The sequence below is a fragment of the Brachycentrus maculatus genome, unplaced genomic scaffold (genome assembly GCF_059751285.1).
Source record: "Brachycentrus maculatus isolate JH-2025_06_01 unplaced genomic scaffold, ASM5975128v1 h1tg000241l, whole genome shotgun sequence".
In the NCBI taxonomy this organism is placed as follows: Eukaryota; Metazoa; Arthropoda; class Insecta; order Trichoptera; family Brachycentridae; genus Brachycentrus; species Brachycentrus maculatus.
Window position 1 is genome coordinate 94,416 of NW_028280992.1, and position 17,990 is coordinate 112,405.

The following is a 17,990-nucleotide window of genomic DNA, read 5'->3' on the forward strand; positions in this document are numbered from 1 at the left end:
CGAAAGAATTCAAGGAATATTTTTATTTTATTTTATTTAAAACCTTTTTCTAATAATTATTCGCTTAGGCTCACAGAAATTGTATGAAATTGAAGTATTTCTGTAAATAATAAAAAAAAAACAGAAATATTTATCGTTATTTATTGAATTAAATTCTTTTAAAAAAAATTATAAAAGATTTATTTGTATTGTATATTAAATGTGTGCACATTTGAAACCTTCACCTGACATTTTGTATCGTCGATCATGCGCAGGGTGGCTCCGAGCGCCCGCGGCCGCGCCGGGGGTGGGACCTACCCCCGGCGCGAGGGACAGTCGGCCCGCCGTTCCCGTACGCTACGGTCCGCATCCTCGGTCCTCGCTGGCGCCTTCCTTGGTGACGCGTCCTCACCACCGCGCACCGCTACGAATGTTTACACTTAGACTAGGCCGTGTTAAAAAAAAAAATACACGATTTATTAGCCAAATTCGAGTCTTCTTAAAATTAAGGATAATCGTATATTTAAATACCTCGCGTAGTCGAAATTACATAAAAAAAATATGAGTTAAATTTTTTTTTTTTTTATAATTTATATATTATATGATTTTATCATTTTCTGCGTACCTGATGGATACTTTGGATACCGTTCGCCGTCCCATGAAATTCAGTTCTGATTATCTTCACTGCCTCAATCATACATCGAAAACTTTGATGTTACATATGATAATACTGTGTAATTTATATTGCTCATTAGCAAACAACGTATTTTTTAGTGAAAAAAATTTACTGTGTTAGTTTCGAGTGTTGAACGCCAAAATAGTGATATATAAGTAAAATGTGTTTGAGTGTTAATGTGAAGTAATTGGTTAAAATTCTTAATTGATTGGTGTTAAGATAGGTACTTACTTAAAAATAGTTGTGAATGTAATTTATTGTAGTTCTCAATCAACGAAATCGTCGTGTACAAACTACATGTGAACATACTCGTATAATGTATTCTACTGAAAGCGGGAAATCGTATTAGACAGCCAGAATACACGTTGTGGAAATGTAAAATGTTCACCCTATGTCCGAAGTACTGAGGGGTCTCCACGGGTCTAGTTCGTCCGTTAATTACTGCCAATCTTCGTTCACCACTACCCGCGGCGCAGACTAATATATCTTCATGGATTCGTTTCCCCAGTCTAATTTACTATCTGTTGTATCGGTCCAGTGCAATTGGATATCCATCCTAACACGTTCGGGTGATTACCACGCGAGAGTTTCTGCATCGTTCGACGAAATGCGGGCGAAATTCTCAAAGTTCTGTCTACAATTCAAGATAACATAAAAATACATTGTGACAAAACTTTTTAAAGGTGAAATTCTCTGGTGAAGGCTTCATCATGTTCTTTAAGGTTCCACCCGCTGCCACGGGCGATAATAACAACGGCAATAACAACTTGCCCGTTGTACCCAATCGACCGGTCTCGTTAAATAATAGTCCCATAAGGCCCTACCGCCCGCCGAGTAATATGCCCATTGCCAACAACAATACTTCGAGTTCTATGGGTGGTAATCCTGGAATAAACTTGAACAATAGCAGAATGAGCAATGGACAATCGGGAATGATGTCCGGTCCTCAAAGCCTGTCTAACAGTCCTAAGACCCTCAACAGAATCCACGCATCCATTCCCAATGGACCGCCTTCTCTTGGATGTGGGCCAACATACAAAAATGCCCCGATGACACAAATTAATGAAAAAATTCTCAACAACAACACTTTCGGTTCAAAGTTGACTCCAGCTACTACCAACAGCAGTCTTGGTTTACACGGCAGTAGTTTGACTAAAGTAAACAATAATCCTTCGACGATTAAAATCGAAAATAATACTACTTCAATGGCACTAAACGGAAACGTCACTTTGAAAAATATAACCGAACCTAATAGAGAATCAACATTGACCACCATTACTGAACAATCGGGTAATACGACTCCTTTGATAATTAACAATGACAATGATAACATACTAGCCACAAATAATATGTTTAACACCGTGAATGGGAATAATAACAATGGATACCGTTTGCTGTCGGCCCAAGGGATGGAAACGCTTCAAGTATTCTTAAGAGAGCACGGAAATGAATGCATCAAGCAATTCGTTCAGGTAGCTATCTCATTTCTTATTCTTTTCAATAGTTTATATATTTTAATTTGAAGTTTTAAAAATTTATGTCTTTACATATTATAGCATTTTTCCCAAGAGTTAGTTGCATTATCAAAGTGCTGGTACTGACACTGATGTATGGAAGCGAAGCATGGAATTGGCAAAGGAAGGATAAAAGCAGAGTGAATACTGTTGAAATGCGTTCCTTCAGACAAATGCGTGAAATCGTTGTAAGATAGAATTAAAAATGAATATATTAGAATATGATGTAAGGAACTAGGGATAATTGAAAAGTTAAAAAAAAATCTATAAGGTATAATGACTAGAAAGTATATTTGGCAAATGTAAACGGAAGAACAGCACGAGGACAGCCAAAATAGATTTGGCGCGACCAGATCACCTTCAGTCTTAAATCTGGTGGTATCAAAAGTCTACGTAATCAAAGGGCATGTATGAATAGATGTATGGACGTGAGGGATGTTAGGAGTGTAGAATGTGAACGGAAGAATAGAACGAGAACGGCCAAAAAAGACTTGGCACGACGAGATCAATCACAACCTAAAATCTGGTGGTGTCAAAAGTCTACGTAATCAGAGGGCATGTATGACTAGATGTATGGACGTGAGGGAAGCTAAGAGTGTAAGTACTGCGAGGAAATAACGTGATGGTAGAAGTAGTAGTGCTTGCAGCTGGGATTTGATGGTAGTAACTACCCTTACTGACGTTTTGTTATACTTTTCTTATAGGTAATTTGCACGGATAATTAATCAAAGCGCAGAGGTGGGTTGGACGGGTTACAAGTTGGAACTTTAATTACCCCGAATCCTGCTATGATAACGCCACTCATTCGCTGTATCTACCAATACATCCCACTTTGTTGTCCGAACAATTAATCATCTTTATTACTTCCTAATTGTGTTGTACAATGGAGGCAAGTCGGGTCTTAATCTACAGAACTTTCTGCTCATTTAATATACTAGGCAGCCAGTTTTGTACTTTCAAATGATAGCAGAGAGTAAATCAGACACTAACTTCCAACGTTTACTGTGTTGAGGAGTGAACTTATATTGTTTTAAATTCTCCTTTTTTATGGTTATTAGTACCCAAATCTTTATATTTTATATTAATAATATTTTAGGCAATTACTTTATGGTTAGTCATTTTTACTTTTTTATAGAAATGTTAGTATAAAACCACTAACTGAGATTTTTATTTCTACAAGATTCTACCAGATGTTTCGAGACTTACCCGTCTCTTCGTCAGGACAATCACTACACCAGCTAGCGAACAATACTAAACGTCGATGAGAACTGTGTATATTAAAACACCATTCTTGCTGTTTACACATAAATATTTTAAACATCAATTTGTTGGGAATGAATTTATCACTCTTAGATATTATTTACGATACCGATGGATTATAAATATACACGATAATCTGTAGTTTAATATTTTTTAATTCAATGCGTCCGTACTCCTGATCAATCGATCAAATTTACCTTAATTTACTTAACTATTATCTTTCAACCCTCATCTGCAACCGATGGTGCATAGGGCACTGCATCATATAAACGCAGTGTTATCTTGATCGTTAACACATGAAGAAAAGGTGATCACCCTTCTGCTTCAGGTACCAGTCTAGGGTAATATTGAATAAATAGTAGTGTGAAAAATCAATTATATTTAATATATTATTAGATTAAAACCAATATTTTTAGCTTTTCCACTTTATTTTTATTTGACCAGCGACCGGGTTTCGTCGTTACCGACATCATCAGACTGGTGGGAGGCTATACAAATTGTTATGTTATATATAAAACAAGGCAGGAGTTGATAATATATATAACATAACAATTTGTATATATAACATAACAATTTGTATAGCCTCCCACCAGTCTGATGATGTCGGTAACGACGAAACCCGGTCGCTGGTCAAATAAAAATAAAGTGGAAAAGCTAAAAATATTGGTTTTAATCTAATAATATATTAAAAATGCAATTCCATCACGAAGTGTCAGTGGATAATATAAATCTATCAATTATATTTATTTGACCCCCCCTGGGAATCGAACCCGGGGCCTCCAGCACGGTGGCCGAGTATGCTGACACCTGCACTACGGAGGCGGACTTAACTATGCTATGTTAAATTCAAATGATATTGAAATAAGAATAGAATACTAACTAACTGAAAAAGGCAGCCGTGGGGCGTTTGTGCACTACACGGAATTACACGGAATTTTACCGTCCGGCACGTCAGTTAGCATATAAAACGGATGATTGACTTGTGGTATTGTCTATCTTTCTTCGGATCGGTGCTCTTGATCGGTGCGTGAACACGTTGCGCGTAAATTCGATCACACTAAACTGTCGTAATCGCTTTCATTTTTCGAAACCGGATTAGCGGACGGTGAAATTCCGTGTAGTGCACAAACGCCCATAGTATTTGTTAGTCAGTGATTTTTGCTCAGACAGGGACGATTATATTATGTACTACGTCTGGCTAATGAAGTTGGGATCGTACCCGCCCTACGCACACTAACCTTTGTATATTTCAGTGCCCTGTAATTCACGTCGGGTGTGTACTATGTACGTCCGTCATACTTGCAATGTTTCACTGCGAAGGGTTCTCTGTGGTTCTTCTTTGAGCCGACTGGAGAAGGTCAAGTGTCTGTGTGTTGGTAAAATATATACTCCAAGAGAGACCCTTCACCGCCATGGTTAATCACTTTTAACCAGAAATTCGAGCTAATATTAACGCAATTATAGGCGGAAATTGATCGCGCCTGTAGTGTTATGGTTGGTTCGTTCGACTGCCGTGTTGAGGTCCCTGATTGGATTCTCAGGACTGAAATTGAAGCGGAAAAATAACGTCTCAAAGTGTAGATAACTTTAACACTATTATCAGGGCAGAGATTCCATAGGAAAGCTAACACTTTAACTACGTAGTGTAGATAAATGTACTTTTTTAATGTGGTTATAAATTGTATTGTTAACATTGTTGTATGGCAATATAACACACTCCTCATCGTTCATCGTTCACTTTGTGTAATAACACTTAAAAAACACTCCTTCATGACTTCCGGTTTCGGAATAATCATTCCATTATTACGTAAAATGTAGACTAAAGTGAGATTGTTACAGTCTCTTTTATATAAAACTAAAATTATTATAATTATTATTCTTTCAAAGAGAGAGAAAAACGATAAACGATAACCACTCATCGAGATTTTTGTCTAGCAGTTTCGAGACGTACCCGTCTCTTCCTCAGGATGATCACTACATCAGCATCCAAACAATACTACACTAGTCTTACTTCTGGACTTTATAGCCGACGACTTTAAAATTTTGAAACCAATTGTCGATCAATATCAACAGTATAGTTAATGCGTCATCTTTTCATTATAATTATAGGTCAGAGAGATTTGAAACGATCCAAAATAATTATTTCGCTCTTATATTTTACGGATCGATCATAGGCGTAGCACTGATCATATTTCACAATGTAACATAATTCTAATTTGATCAAATTCAGTACCTCGTGTACAATTAGATGCGAATTTGGTATAGCATCAGAATAATGAGAGAAATATAAGGAATGGTAAATAACAAAGATTGATCGTATTATGAAGTCAAGTTATAATGTTTTCCTTCAATATTTGACGCCATTTTTGACTTGGCGATATTTGAATTTCTTGATAAGAAGCGTTTTTGCCTAGCTCGCGATCTGGAGATATACCAATGGTATTATTAAATTTTTAAAGTCTTTATTTATTGTACGAATATTGTTCGGTGTCATAGTCTAAAAATAGAAGTGAAATTTATTTTAATTTTTGTAATAATACATCTAATATTTTCATTAAGTATTCCTCATTCAAAGCAAAAATGTACTATTTGTAGTACTAACCTACGTCACATAACATTCGCACTACGGATGCTTTTTATACCTGCCAGGATTTCCGACAGTTGATCAGCCTAAATAATGGAATTTAAAATGCGCTTAGTATGCTAATAACCGGGCTGTAAATATGTGAAAATTCGCGTCTGAAACTGTGCTTAGAATTTTCGTATCAACAATTTTCCGTCTTCCAGTTATTCACCTGACAAATAAACAAATTTCTCGAATCGTATATTAATATTACACAAGGCATTAATGGGAAATCTAGCTTTTTGTACTTAATGTTCATTTAATTACAAGAAACACCGAATGTTTTTGATTACACAGTGCTAGTATTTTCCCCGTTGCGTCGCATTCCTGTCACGCAGCAATATTGTTGTATACAATATACACGAATATAAATGTAATTATGATGAATTTAGAAGAGTTACCAAACGTATACTGTAAACCCATAAGTGATTAAATTAAGAAAATAAATAACTTTTCAATAACACTGATAATTTTTTTTTAATTGATAAACTCAATAAATCATAAAGCTAACAATATCATTGAAACATTTGAAGTGTTCAATAAGAGTATTGTTGAAGTAAATTTTTTGCATCTTTGAACATCATACACAGCAGATTAATTTACAATCGCCTCTGATTTTAGAGGTGGGCAGATGCGATTTGTAGGCAAAATATCTTAATAATTGTCAGCCATGAAAATGGCCGCAAATACTTTTTTTTTCAGTCGTTGGTAGTCATTGACGAGATTTTTGGAGTATTTGCTACGAAAATTCTTTGGACCGAAAGGCCAAAAATTGCCCTCTTTGTGTTTTTCTCCAGATGACTTTTTATTATTCGACATTTTTTCTCGAATACTAATTATCTGAGAGAATCTGATAATCGTTAGTCTTAATCCCAATATCTTTCGATTCGATTATGATAATCGTTAATTTCAAAAGTTAAATATGCCTAGACAATATCTATTTGAAATGAAAGCAGACTGAATGCAGTCGAAATGCGATCCCTTAGACGAATGTGTGGCAAAACGATGTTTGATAGATGTTCGAATGATGAAATAAGGAAAGAATGTAAGGCTGAGATAAGCATTATCGATAAAATTAAGAAAGGTGTGTTGAGATGGTTTGGACATGTGGAGCGTATGAGTGAAGAAAGAACGGTTAAACAAATTTATGGGGCGAATGTAGTTGGAAAAAGAAGCAGAGGACGACCGAGGAAAACTTGGCACAATCAGGTATGTCAAATACTTGAAAGCGGCCGGGTCAGGAGTCGTAATAATCGTCGGGTATGTATGAGGAGATGCATGAATGTAGAAGAGGCAAATAATGTTTGCAAAGACAGAGTGGTGTGGCGTTCGATTCTCTCTGCCTACCCCTGCGGGGAAGCGGCGTGATGGTTAGTTAGTTAGTTAGTTAGTTATATCTATTTATACTTTTTGTGCTAAGATTATTCTAGTATAAACACACACCCTTGTCCAACGGCGGAAACCGTTTGAGTGCGTGCGTGTGATTCAAATCAGAAGTAGGCACGAATATCATACATACCCCATTAATCATTTCAAACGCCGAGAGAGTAAACGAAGCGAGACTTAATCAAAACTGGTGACAAAACTTCAAATATACGATCGCAGATAAGGAATGATTCGAGGAACGCATATTTCCGCACACGTGACTTTTCCATCCGTGAATTATTCTACCGCACTAAGCACACAGGGTGTATCTACCTATATTTCCCCCGATGGCGAACCGGAGAAATGGGTAATTTTGTATTCAACTCTCACCTTTTTTATCATTGTTTTTACTAATTAATACTACTACTACTACTACCATCACGCCGTTTCCCCGCAGGGGTAGGCAGAGAGGATGGAACGCCACACTCTTCTGTCCTGACATACACTCCTAGCCTCCTTCACATCCATACATCTAGTCATACATGCCCTCCGATTACGCAGACTTTTGACACCGCCAGATTTTAGGTTCTGATTGATCTGATCGTGCCAAGTCTTTTTCGGTCGTCCACGTTCTGTTTTCCCTCTCACATTCGCCACATATATTTTCTTAGTCATTCTCTCGCTATCCATTCGCTCCACATGTCCATACCACCGCAAAGAGCTCTTTCTAATCTTTTCAATTATTCCTCGTTCAGCCTTACATTCCTTTCTTATATCGTTTTTAATTCTGTCATACAATGATTTTCCACACATTCGTCTGAGGGAGCGCATTTCAACAGCATTCACTCTGCTTTCATCCTTCCTTTGCCAGTTCCATGTTTCGCTTCCATACATTAGTGTCGGTACTAGCACGCCGTTGTGAACCGCTAGCTTGGCTTCCATGGACATATTCTTATTCCCAATCACTCTGTTAAAAGCACCATTTATTCTATTCCCTGCATTCACTCTTCTCTCAATATCCTTATCCACTTTAATGATATATGATTAATGATATTAGAGGAAATGATAGTCTTATGATGGTATTAGAGTAAACGTAACCGCCAAACGCTTTCGACGTCAGCTGTAAATTTTTTATATAGTTTTTTAATCAACTTTTAGTCAGGAATCGAAAAAAGATAGATAATAAATAAATAGTAGTAAATGGACGATTTCACTTAAATTGAAAATTATTTATTAAAAAAAAAATGGATGATTAGGCTTTTATCCAAACAAAAATTAGGATTCAATGCATAATAAAAAACAATTAAATAGTTTTTTCCACTATTATTTCATTTGACCAGTGACCGGGTTTCGTCGTTACCGACATCATTAGACTGGTGGTGGGCTAGACAAAATTCTTTGTTATACCCAGTGGCGTACACAGATAATTAATTAGGGTAGGCAGTAGAGGTAGTTTATGTGGTAAGCTACGTACGTTTTACCTGTATGAACAAGAAGGGTTGAAAACCATGATTTTATATGATTTTTCTGCCAATTTTTTGATTTAAAGTAATTTTTCCATGTTTTTTGTTTCTTTGTAATATATCTTTTATTTTACTGGAATAGAAGAAAAATGTCATGAAGAAAAATACCAAACGTAAATATCAAGTGGTAAGTTACCCTTCCTCTGCAGAGGAAACCACCGAGAAAAATATGGCACGATCAGGTATGCCAAATACTTGAAAGTGGTCAGGTTAAGAGCCGTTATAATCGGTATGTATGAGGAGATGCATGAACGTGGAAGAGGCGAAGAATGTTTGCAAAGACAGACTGGTGTGGCGTTCTATTCTCTCTGCCTACCCTTGCGGTGAAGCGGCGTGATGGTTAGTTGGTTAGTTAGTTTAGTTACCCCTTTTGTGCCTAAAACGGCAGAATATTGTGTTAATGGGTAAAATAAGTTATTTCATTATAACTTCTCGCATATCGTATTGTCAACAAATAAGTTTTAAAATACCTTGTTAAATACCTTGATATTTTGATGAAAATTGAATGCCTTGATATTTTGATGAAAGTTATCGCCCGTTAACAATTATTCAAATATATTCTGTGTGTTGCGATGTTCATAAAAGTTGTCGAAACTCGTACACAAAATGCGTAATTCAATTCGCAGTCGGCGAGAGGCAAGAGTCACGTCTCGGGGTGAGGAGGAGGGGAGGGGGGAGGGAGTCGTGGCTTATAATATAAAAGACAAAGTTGAATTAAAACCATTAAGGTTATAAAATTACTTTTCGAAGTTTTGAAGAGTGTGAAGTTTTTTTAAATTTTACCGGCCGAGTGGAAAATCAACCACAGGATCGATACAAAATTATTATACATGTTTCGGCAGAAGAAATTCACCACCGGAAATTGCGATTTCGATCTCTTTTCATCTTATTTATAATGAAATGTTAACAGGTATCTCCGCAAAGTAGTTATTCGTTCAATATTGGGTATTTAAAAAAATCATCAATTGATTAAACTGTCATTTTACGGTAATATATATCCATTTTTAATTTAAATTTCACTAGCTAGACACCACTATTCCGTAAAATCTATTATGACACGTGTTTCTATGCATTCCGCATAATTTTTAAACACTGTATGCGTTGTTTGAAAATTATGCGAATCTCATCAAAACATGTGTCACAATAGATTTTAAGAAGTAGTAGTACCAACTGAAATTTACATCAAACATCTAAAAAAATGTAAAATAACTTAAAAGTCTTGGAGGAATTGTTTATATGACCAGATATTTTAATCTTAAGAAATGTCAACTTCCATAACTTTTCACTCAACATGCTAAAAAATTAACTAACTAACTAACTAACCATCACGCCGCTTCCCCGCAGGGGTAGGCAGAGAGAATAGAGCGCCACACCACTCTGTCCTTGCAAACATTCTTCGCCTCTTCCACGTTCATGCATCTCCTCATACATACCCGCCGATTGTTACGACTCCTAACCTGACCATTTTCAAGTATTTGGCATACCTGATCGTGCCATGTTTTTCTCGGTCTTCCTCTGCTTCTTTTCCCGCTAACATTCGCCTCATAAATTTGTTTTACCGTTCTTTCCTCACTCATTCGTTCTACATGTCCAAACCATCTCAACACACCTTTCTTAATTTTATCGATAATGCTTATCTCAGCTTTGCATTCTTTCCTTATTTCACTATTCGCACATCTATCATACATCGTTTTGTTACACATTCTTCTGAGAGATCGCATTTCGACTGCATTCAGTCTACTTTCATTGACTGATGAAAGTAGACTGCTAAAAAATTAAACACTTTAATTTTTATCTCACATTTTTTTTCTTTTTAGCTTTACGACTTTTTTTTATTTTTGACGGGAGGTGGTACTTTATAACGCAAATTTGTGAAAATGTTTATTACGTTACAAATTTCTATGTGCCCATAGAAACGATATAAAATAGGCTTTTGGTGCACCCTGTGGTATCGAAGAAATCGGAGTCCCCCAAAGCATTTTAATATACAAAAAACTCTTCTCATTTTTTTTGTTCTGTTTTGATCTTACTGATTACAATTTCCCATTTTCTTCATTTTGAAAAATCTCGTTACTTCACTTACATTTTAATATTTAAATACCTATGTTACGTTTACAAACCGAGAACTTTTCCAATTCGTCTATTGTTGAATTTCTTTACAAATGGGGCCCTCGAAAGCGGGTTTTCATGCTAATGTCATATTCATTCTTGTATTTCTGTTATGTAAATCTTAACTCCGGAAAAACGTTCCCTGTCGCTCCAATAAATTTCGTTGAATAGACTATTTTATCAAATTGCGAATAGCAAGCTCAGTCGTTGAAATTTCAAGAATTTTCCTTATTTTTTTCCTACGCCATCCAATTAACTGAAAGCTTTGTTTTGATGAAAATCGTTTAATAATATTGACTCCATCTTCATTAAAAATCATCGTATTTTGTTAAGAAAATATTTGTATTTTTCAGCAAGTGGTAAAAATCAATTTACTAAGGTGATTCAACGTATTATTTTCATTGTTATTGTTTTTAAACATACAACTACTTACTTATAAATTATATATTATAATAGATTTTAAATATTAAAACCAAAAAAGAAAAATACATAATTTATAACACTAGAAGTTCCTGTAAATATCAATTTCTTTATTATGTTTATAAATTGCGTTTTAATAATTATAATAATGCGTTAATGGAATTTGATACGCGGTAATCATCTTTTTTTTAAATTTTGGCATCTAATTATATATATATATATATATATATATATATATATATATATATATATATATATATATATTTATATATATTTATATATATATATATATGTATATATATATATATATATATATATATATATATATATATATATATATATATATATATATATATATATGTTTTAAATAAGTAAGAGTTTGTTGTTAAAAGATATGTATGAAAATACTAAGATAAAATACTAAGATATGTATGAATCTACTAAATTGTATTTTATTATTAAAATTCCATAAAAATTACATTTGTGACTATTGTTTCGCCTTGTTATGGTATTTTCAAACGAATGATGCCATATCAAGGCGAAACAATTGTCACAATATAATTTTTATGCGTTTTTAACAATAGACTAAAAATATAATTGTTTGATTTTAACATTTCAAATATAATTTAACATTTATCCTACAGCAAAAACCAAAATTAATTGCAGAGATCTCCAGACTGGCCCGAATGTTCCTTATTAACGTTTAACACCTCAAGTGTTAATATTTGTTTTTTATGATAATACCAACTGTTTAGAAAAAAGTAAACACCGCTAAAAACTTATCTGATCAACGAAAGTAGTTTTTGTTCAAGTCTCGGAAAATAAAAAGAGATTTCAGGTACGCAGGTAAGCAGATACACGAGCGGGGAAAGTTACCTTTACGCAGAGTTACCCCTAACTACGACTCGTCTAATGAAGTTTTGGACTCTCTAATGATCCTATCCGAACCCCTCCTCATACACCGAATGCTTATTATGTTTATCCACTCTTTATTGGTCATCTTAAAACTGCCGGCGCGACGCAAAAAAAAAAGAAAACATGTTTTATTTTTTATTTAATGTTTTTCGCAGATACTTTGTGCCACATTTTATAAACTATATAAAATAAAACTACTCTATATAATAAACTAACAACCTTATAGTTTTTTCTACATAAATTCTATTTGACCAACGATCGGGTATCGTCGTAACCGACATCATCAGACTGGTGAACCCGGTCGCAAGTCAAATAAAATTTGTGTGGAAAAAAATATGTAGTTGTTATTTTATTCTTTAAAATGCAGTTCCACCAAGAAATGTCAGTACAAAACTTAAAACTACGTTGTTTTTAACCACTTTTTATTGGTATTTTTCTCCAACCGTTTCGACCTTGTCATCATCGGGGTTGAACATCTATTTAACCCTGATGATAACAAGGTTCTTGTCGAACCCGGTTGGAGAATAGTACCAATAAAAAGTGTTAAAACCAAAGTAGTTTTATTTTAGAAAGGTTTTATTTTCGTCAGCGTACATTCGTTCACGGTTACTCTTTTTACCGAGCCTGAAAAACTGAACACGCTCGCAATTTATGTAGCACTGACGCAAATGGAACCGCTGGACGCCAGTGGCTTCTGAATCTCCGTATTCCTCATACACAAAATCACCTGCAGGCTTTTGGCCCAATTTTAGGTCTAGTTGGGAATAGTAAAAAAAACTTTAATCCCTCGGGTGAACCACGTACAAAAAGCTTTTATGGTCCACTTTTTGCGTATGCTTCGGGCATTACATAGATTGTTTCCTAGTTTTCGGGCTAGTTGAAACTTGTTTCTTTAATCTTGAGGTTGGCTGGCTACCTTCGGCGTCCATCGTTATTTGTTTTTTTTTTCAAACTAAGAAATAATAGAAAATAGTTCGCATAAGTACTTGATCTTTTCAACATGTCGCTCACTCCTTTCAAGAACGTCATAAATCAAAAAACTTGATTTTTCAGGAGAACGTTTTTAAAGTTTAAAAATATAATACAATGTATTAAAAATGAATATCAAGCCACTTATTGAATTTTTTACTGTGCAGCAGATCTTTTTAAGTAAAACCTGAAGTAATTTATTATTAGATTAAAACCAATATTTTTAGCTTTTCCACTTTTTTATTTTTTTGTTTGACCAGCGACCGGGTTTCGTCGTTACCGACATCATCAGACATGTCGGTAACGACGAAACCCGGTCGCTGGTCAAACAAAAAAATAAAAAAGTGGAAAAGCTAAAAATATTGGTTTTAATCTAATAATAAATTAAAAATGCAATTCCATCACGAAGTGTCAGTGGATAATATAAATCTATTAAAACCTGAAGGTTTTTTCTCCATTTCAAAAATATTTAGTATATTTAAAAAAATAATTAAACAATACGTTTTCTTCAAAATGCAAAAACAACACTTTCTGCCCTGTAGTGGGTAAATATTTAGTTAAAAATATGCTTCTTTTGCTGGGATATAGTACATTTACTGGGCATTCCGAAAACATGCACAGCTGAAAATTGACGATTTTTGATTTATGACGTTCTTGAAAGGAGTGAGCGATGTTTTTATTTATTATTCTGATCATCCGTTATTCTTTGCAACATCATTTACGAAAGACTTACGTACCTGCATAATAAACTGCTTTGAAGCCCTTATCGCCTTTTTTAATCCTTAATTACTCGCATGGGGTCAAAGCAATTTCCCATAAAAAATTAAGCATTTTCTGTTTCGCATTTGATATTTAGTTTATGTTATTTCTTTTATATATGATAAAATCAATAAAGCACTTTAATAATAAGTTTTATTTTCCTATATATTTAATAAATAATTAGTAGTTATATATTTTCCTCGTGCGAGTAATTAAAGGTTAAAAAATAATGAATTAACAACTATATGGTATAGTTTTTTCCACATATATTTTATTTGACCAGTGACTGGGATTCGTCGTTACCGATATCATCAAAATGGTGAGATGCTAGACAAGATTCTATGTTATATACACAAGAGTTTTAATGTATTTTGTCAGAAAAATATATAAAATCATGCTTTTTAACCCCTATGCTTTTCAACCTTTTTAACCGTCTAGCCTAGCACCATTCTGATGATGTCGGTAACGACGAAACCCGGTCACTGTTCAAAAATATACGTGGAAAAAACTTTATAAGTTTTTTTTAATCATATAAGTATACTTCTGTTTTGATCCAGAAATTTCGCTAAAAATCGTTAAAAATTATAAACATTTGACAAATTCACAAAAAACATTACTTTTTCTCGAACTTAAGTTGCAAATAAAATTTGATCATTTATTTTATATCTTTTGACAATAGCTGTTTTCAGATACGAGTATATGCGCTTTACCAGGCGTTTGGCGATGCTCGCACCTGATCACAAGCGATAAATTGCATAAAAGACAGTACATATCTTATTTTTTATTATTGTTTTAGCTACTTTGAAGCTCACATTGAAACAAAACTTGCGCCATTGTATTCGTAGAGAATTTACACTTCATTAGGTGCTTTTCTTGGCACCATCACATCCGCTGTTTCTTCCTGTGTCCCGCATAGACGATGTTTTATATTTATGGAGACTATCTGGACCGCTGGGGGTCCGCACCTTCCATACAACCCGCTGAGCCGTCTCCCTTGACCCTCGCCGAAATTGTTGAACTTTCGCGCGCAATGAAAACAACACTTAATTCCTATCAAGAGAAAGGGCTTCAAACTCCGGCAGTTAATAACACTAAATTGAATATGCATACTAATTTATTTCGCTGTAATTTGGACCTTTCTAAAATTTATCAATTACAGTCGCGCTAATTCGCTAATCGGCCGGAGTGCAATAAATTTGTAAAGTTGAATTGAGCAATAATGAGATTTTAGTAATTTCGACAAATTTAATTTAACTTGCTGGCAAAGTTTTCGTAAAAAAAGGTCACGCAACAGATTCTTTGCGCTCGAGTAGGCCAGATTAAGTACCGTAGAACGGGGCTACTTGAACTTTGATGTGTTACTTGAGCCCAGTACAAAAAAATATTTAGATCGTGGTATCGATCGAAGTATCGTGACAATAAGTGTCACCTGTCAGGGAAACAATGAATCATGTCAATACGTTCATTACTGTAGTCCAAATACAATTTTTTTTTGTACTGGGCTCAAGTAACACATCAAAGTTCAAGTAGCCCCGTTCTACGGTATTTAATTATTTCGCCTAGAAAAACAACCCGACCGTGAACTTATTTAATTGAAAAGTTGTTTTATAAACTACTTTTCGTGTGTTTTTTTTGTTGCTATCAACCTCTTGACTGCTTTAACGGCATGAGTGAACTTATTTTCTTGAATTTGATTTTGATATTGTATTACTTTCAAAATAAATAAATGTTCATATTATTTGCCTTCGAAACTTTGCAGAAGGAAAAACCAGTGCTTTTTTTTAAATAAAAAAGGTCTCGGAGTGATTCATGTCAAGCTTTTTACTAAATAAAATTATATTCAAATATCATTTAAATATTCATTACAAAACCATATTTTATCATACGAATTATATAAATAAAGATTGTAATTACGTAAGCAAAAACATTGTTTCATCTAATTTACTTTGAAATTTAAAAATAAAACATAAATATTTATGTATAAAAAGGTGCCGAACACCGTTCCACCGCGTTACATGATAAAAAAAAGCCCTGGGAAAAACTATTCATTCCTCGCCATACCACACATTATTCAATAAGTCTTTTTCTATCCATGTTGCCAGACTGTGTGATGAATTACCACGACTTTTTAACAGTGCACATTCTTTAATAATATTATTTTTTGACATCTCATCAAAGATGAAGAAGAATATGGAAGTCTGGGCATTTATTTACACACGTGTAACATTCACCAACTCTACCCATTATTGACAACCACACTACTCAAATTCTTAGAAGTTCTATATATATGAACCAATTTAGAAACCTTGTTCTTGAATCACTAGAACTACACTAGAGACATCTATTGGTGAGATGTAAAGAAGCTTTTTACTAAGCAGAAACTCTTATATTAGTATGTGAGGTCCGAATCCTGGATTATAATCACACACACGAGAAACGCCAGAAAATACCGTTTTCATTTTTATTATTTAAGCTTATAATTTGACCAGATAATTTATTAACATTTTGAGTGTGTCCAAATACTTGTTCACAAAATCTGGATTATCTCCAATTACAGGAGTTATTTTCATTAAGAAATATTAATATGAAAATATTATTCAAAATTGTTATTTTTATGAAAATAACTCCTGTAATTGGAGATAATCCAGATTTTGTGAACAAGTATTTGGACACACTCAAAATGTTCTTTAATAATTTTTAAGAAACTTTTAAGACGTTATATAACTTCTTTATTTTGTAAATCTCTCTACCCCTCAACTTCTTACCTGGCCCTCTTTCATATGCTACCTTTATCATATGATCAAATTTGAATCCTGAATTAACTTTAATATTTTTGATGTAATTTCTCATAAATTTGATTGGATTTGTCAAACACTATCTTTCCTCCAATTCAAACAGTTACTAAAGGTACATCTTAACCATTTACATAAGTCTTTATTTGGTTGGTTAAATATTTCTTATAACCAATAACCGTCCCAATTAACATACCTTAAAAGTTTTAAAATGAATAAATAAAATACAGCGTTTTAAATCTTTGACATACTTTTAATACGAGTACCTTTTCCTCCCTAAGAAGCTTTATGTTTTGATACCGTACTTCTAGACATAATTTAATTATTTTTCTGAGCAAAATGCCTAGGGACGAAAAAACATCTCGGTACCATAACTTTTGTCTTTTAGGCCTTTAATAAATCACAATTTAAAATTGGTTTACTCTTCCTTCTCGTTGAAGGGATTGGAATTAAACATGTTATATTTTCGTTAATCTTGTATTACTTACTACATATTACAGCGTTATTACATTCGCGAATGTGAATCTTCAGAGAAAACCCCGCGGCTGAATTATATTTACTCGTATGTATATATTAGACTACAGTTCAACCATGAATTCTTTTCGCTTTTTTATTATTGAATATAAACAAAAAACTTGAGAAAAACTTGCAAGATATATCAAATAATTGAAAGCGGTCAAGTCAGGAGTTGACTAACTAACTAATTATCCCGCCGCTTCACCGCAGGTGTAGGCAGAGAGAATAGAACGCCACACCACTCTGTCTTTGCAAACATTCTTCGCCTCTTCTACGTTCATCCATCTCCTCATACATACCCGACGATTATTTCGACTATTTATTACTTTCAGGTATTTGGCATACCTGATTGTGCCAAGTTTTTCTCGGCGTCCTTTGCTTCTTTTTCCAACTACATTTGCCTCATAAATTTGTTTTACCGTTCTTTCCTCACTCATACGTTCCACGTGTCCAAACCATCTCAACACACCTGTCTTAATTTAATCGATAGTGGTTATTTCAGCCTTGCACTCTTTCCTTATTTTACCATTCAAACGTCTATCATTCATCGTTTTGCCGCACATTCGTCTG

General features: G+C 34.2%; 1 protein-coding gene across 1 annotated transcript in view; it reads left to right on the top strand.

Moving 5' to 3' along the window:
- Positions 1–254: 254 nt before the first annotated feature.
- Liprin-alpha (PTPRF interacting protein alpha) overlaps positions 255–17,990 on the top strand; it is a gene marked incomplete at its 5' end in the record, with an annotated part of 159,083 nt that continues 141,347 nt past the window's right edge. Inside the window, 2 exons of the mRNA XM_088264993.1 lie at positions 255–376; positions 1,378–1,812. Coding sequence (XP_088121119.1) covers positions 255–376; positions 1,378–1,812 — 557 coding nt within the window. The remainder of the gene's footprint in view (positions 377–1,377; positions 1,813–17,990) is intronic.